At 41.7% G+C, this 4370-nt stretch overlaps 1 protein-coding gene across 4 annotated transcripts in view; it reads right to left on the minus strand.

Annotated features, from left to right (window-relative positions):
- trim36 (tripartite motif containing 36) overlaps positions 1–4370 on the minus strand; it is a 24011-nt gene that overhangs the window by 12109 nt on the left and 7532 nt on the right. For 3 of the 4 annotated variants that reach the window (XM_020602471.1, XM_020602472.1, XM_020602473.1), the window contains exon 3: positions 120–463. In XM_020602471.1, the coding sequence (XP_020458127.1) occupies positions 120–463 (344 nt within the window). Of the gene's footprint in view, positions 1–119; positions 464–2829; positions 2893–4370 lie in introns of those variants that run through there. The other variant, XM_020602474.1, reaches the window with a different exon arrangement.

Below are 4370 nucleotides of genomic sequence, written 5' to 3' on the forward strand. Positions count from 1 at the left end.
TCTACTGCACCTTTTAATGACAGTGACAAGTCTATACATGCTCATTTTCAACTTATCACCTGAGAAAGTCCTACTGAAAAGATTTTGATTGGTGTTTAGAGGACAGTGATAATACTTGCCTTGGGCCTAAAGTTTGTTGTGGGGCCAACATACTCATGCTGAGCTTTGGGTGTGCCCCAGGGGTGGTGCAGCTTGAAGCACTCATTACAATAGCTAGCCTTACAGTCCATGCAGCTCTTAGTAGCCTCCTGCTGCGGAGGCTTACATATGCTACACATGATGGCGACGGCCGCTCGGGCAGCCTGGCGGTAGCGCTCGACGATGCTCTCCAGTGTGAAGTTTCGGAACAACATACTGATGCCACGCTCGCCGAGGTCGATGTCATGCTGGCAGCCTGGGCATGGGATGGTGGTGACCCGGGGAGTCACAGACCCTCTGCGCCACCCTGGGGAAGAGATTGAGCCTGGAGGGGAGCGGAAGAGGACACGTTAGAAAATCCTGTGTAATATAGATTCATAGCCACCCAGTTTATAATTTCATCTGAGGCTCTATTTGGACACGTGAACAGTGTTCTTTGACTTCAAATTACACTAAAGGAATCATTTCCATGAAAGTCAAATACAGGCTTTGAAAGATAGAAACTCCCATTTCTGTTCAGATTCTGGGCCGAGTTTCACAAATGCAGCATTAATTCAGTGACACCAACTTGCCAAGTATGAACCTGATGCAAACCTTTGATAACCTACATGGAAACATCAAGTCCTCACAAATAGGGCCTCAGCATGTCTCCCTTTGTGGTTTACTTCCACCGTGACACATACTTGAAAATGTGAAGGAAAACACCAATACAAAAAGGAACACATCAGGCATTTGTCACAAATGGAAAAAAAGGTCCAAGAAGAGAGACAAGAGTCCTGGGGCAGGCAGAGGAGGGATGAGACACTGAAGAGTCATGGGAAGGAGAGCATCCTTGGAACTTTGAGAATATATGTTTGTATGAGGCATTCATTACACTGCAAATGATTTAATGTTTACCACAGGAGTGAAGGCTAAGTGTTTACAATGATCTGGACAAAGAAAAATCATTCTAAAATGAGTGATCAAGGAAAACAAAAAAGACAAAAGCCATAGCACTTTTAAAAATCAAGCAACGTAAATGAATGACATCTTAGCTAAAGTTTCAAAGTTCAAGCACGTCCAGTTCAATGCATCACTTATTTTCACATAACAAAACCCCTTTAAAGCAAAACTGCTTTCAGGGGTTTCTCACAGTACAGCGCTTGTTACTGATGCCACAGCATCATAACAAGGCAGCAACACAGAGGCAAGCGGGTTCTGTGGGACACTGTTACCACACATTTAAAAGCCAGCAAACTAAATTCAACACACAAAATTTAAATATTGCTTCACGTTTTTGGGGAACAGGGGAAGCAAGGAGTGCTCGATTTATCTCAGTTTGTGAGCCAGCATTTCCATTCCGTTTCCAAGAACCTGAAAATTAAATCAAACACTCCTCAGGAAAGCAAAATATGGGAACACAAGTTCAAAACAGCACTTTGCAAAAGGGTGCAACTGAGGGGAAAGGCAGTGGCAGGAAAAACATGTATATGCTGTGTGATATACATAGCCATGCTGTGTGACCGAGGATGTGAGCAGAACTGAAGACTGACAGTGCCGAGTCTAAATCTCACTCATTTGACAAGCTGAGCTACAGCACACCTTTTACCCGTTGCTACCAGAATCCTCAAGATAAAGGTGAAGTTATGTTCAAGTGAAACATTTATATAAAAATCTGATGGCGATGAAGGTGAAATAGTCTTGCAATGACACGCGAGGTCATAACAAGGGCTTCAGGTTTAAGCCAATTAATGAAGCTCAGGGCCAGTTTCAAACCCAGCAAACAGGAAAGGTATGAATGAATATTAACTTATGAGCATGTCAGGTAGGAACCCTGCACAGTGACTCGGGTTATCTGGTCAGGAATGCAGGTGTGAGCAGATGAGAAGAACACAGCCTGAGCCTGCCAAGTCTAGAAGGGTCTATTTGTGGCGCTGCAGAGAAACTGACGAGTCACTGCAGCGTAAAAGGGGCTTGGTCTGTTTACCTTTAGTCATAGTCGAACTGATGCAGCATTTTTACATTTCAGACAGTCATGACAAAGCTGTAAAGTAAAGGCAATATTTAAGCTTTAATTCATATTTTTAAAAATCCTATGATCGTTTATTTAGGCTATTTTAGTATGCAATTATTTATTCTGACATTTTGATCCATCACTTGCTGCCTGAAAGGGATTTCTGTCACCTGTATTAAGTAAATAAAGGGAAAATCCTGAAAGTGTTTCCTCCTTTCTTATGCAAATAAGAAATCTGAATCCAATGTTAATCCATCGTTTTTGAAGCTTTTGGGGAGGGGGAGGGGGGGGGGGCCATTTATTTACAAACAGGATTTTCTTAAACATGCACCGAGTTTGTCAAATAACCATTAGTTGGTCTAGTCATGCCAACACAAGTGTTTTACTTGGCCAGTAACCTGACACTTCACATCCTCCTCAAAATGATTAGAGGTAGGCTGAAACAGGCCCACTCTCATAAAGTGTATCCCAAACATGAATGATACCCTGAAGGTGTGCCGTATCAGTCAGAATCCTAACAAGCCCAAACATATTGTATGTTTTCTCTCTGGGTGCGTGTATACAATTCAGAAACTGAGACCTACACTTTCTCCACAATTTTAGGTTTAATCAGTGTGTGCACTTGTATGGTTGTGCCAACAGGACTGAAGTAGACTAAATAGGAGGGAAAAAAGGGTTTCTAGTAACACTGTACTCACTAATACAGCTACTCAAAACACGGAGCCCGCGTCTACCTCGACTTCCCAACGACCTTCGCATTGTGGCTGCAAGCAATGAACAGAGAGGTGAAGTGAGACCAAAAAAAAAAAAAAACCACAATTTTAGGTTTAATCAGTGTGTGCACTTGTATGGTTGTGCCAACAGGACTGAAGTAGACTAAATAGGAGGGAAAAAAGGGTTTCTAGTAACACTGTACTCACTAATACAGCTACTCAAAACACGGAGCCCGCGTCTACCTCGACTTCCCAACGACCTTCGCATTGTGGCTGCAAGCAATGAACAGAGAGGTGAAGTGAGACCAACAAGAAAAAAAAAAAAAAAAAAAAAAAAAAAAAAAAAAAAAAGAAACGGTACATAATGAGAAGAGACAAGTGAAGCCACTTTATTTAAAACAAACAAACAAAACAAAAACCACACATGATATTGGAGAAAAATCCAACGTAAATGTAAAGTGAAGGACAAATTGTTACTGAAGTATTTCAAAACATACCAACAGGAAGTGAACAGTTATTGAAATACAGTCAACTCTTGACTTGTGCACTTTAAGCATATAATGGAGCATAAACCTGCACAACTTGAACTACTTTTCAGAACTAGACAAGCCAATGACTTGTCAGACATCCAGACTCTGGTCTACAACTTGCATTAAAAGAAACAGTTTGACACTTTAGGCAATCTGCTCATTATTCAGACAGTTCCCTTATTCTGTACATTATAAATGTTTGTCATCTGTCTGATGGTTAAGTGAGAAGGAAACCTCTCAGGTTTGTGTGCTCAATATGAAACTAGCACAAGGAGACCGCTAGCTGAGCTCGATCAGCATTACGACTGGAAAGGGAGGGTGAAGGTTAGCCTGGCTGCGGCCAAAATAAATAAATCCTCCTCCTGCTACCATAGCTACAGTGCAACCAGCCTTTTTGCACAGATTAAACAAACTAGACACATTTGTATTAATACACCATTCACTGAAACTGAGCATGTAGTTTTAGCCCCCGTCTTATATAGCCATCAAGTGCATATAGGACACTAGAACTAGGTTTCTGTTTTAAATAGTCGTATGGAAATCTAGCTCGACAGGCATAGCAAGGGTAATTAAGGGAGGCTTCCAGTCCACAGGCTAAGTTAACAGTCCCCTGGCTATAGTGTCACAATTACAAAAAAATACACACATTTCCCCAATGTGTCAGTTACTTTAAAGATGTTTTAATGCCCTTAAGTGCACTTGTCAAAAGTCAACTCTGAACATAAATGCTACATTTGAGCCCCAGTAACAAAGACAAAGTGAGAAACGATGCAGATGAAGTTTAAGTAACTGCGTTCCTCTGGCCAAGCTGCACACTGATAAATAAAGCCTCAAGTCTTTTCTCTCTTCACCTAATCCCTCATTCATTCCCTACTGGCACATTGCATCACTATGACGACCGACGATCTGGCCTCCCAGCGTTGAACACTGTCTGCAGAATTACTTGGTCGTTCTGTTTTTGGAGGTATGTACTCATTACGTCTTTCAAGGGTTCTT

This window comes from Monopterus albus, unplaced genomic scaffold (assembly GCF_001952655.1).
Source record: "Monopterus albus unplaced genomic scaffold, M_albus_1.0 scaffold56.1, whole genome shotgun sequence".
NCBI lineage: Eukaryota > Metazoa > Chordata > Actinopteri > Synbranchiformes > Synbranchidae > Monopterus > Monopterus albus.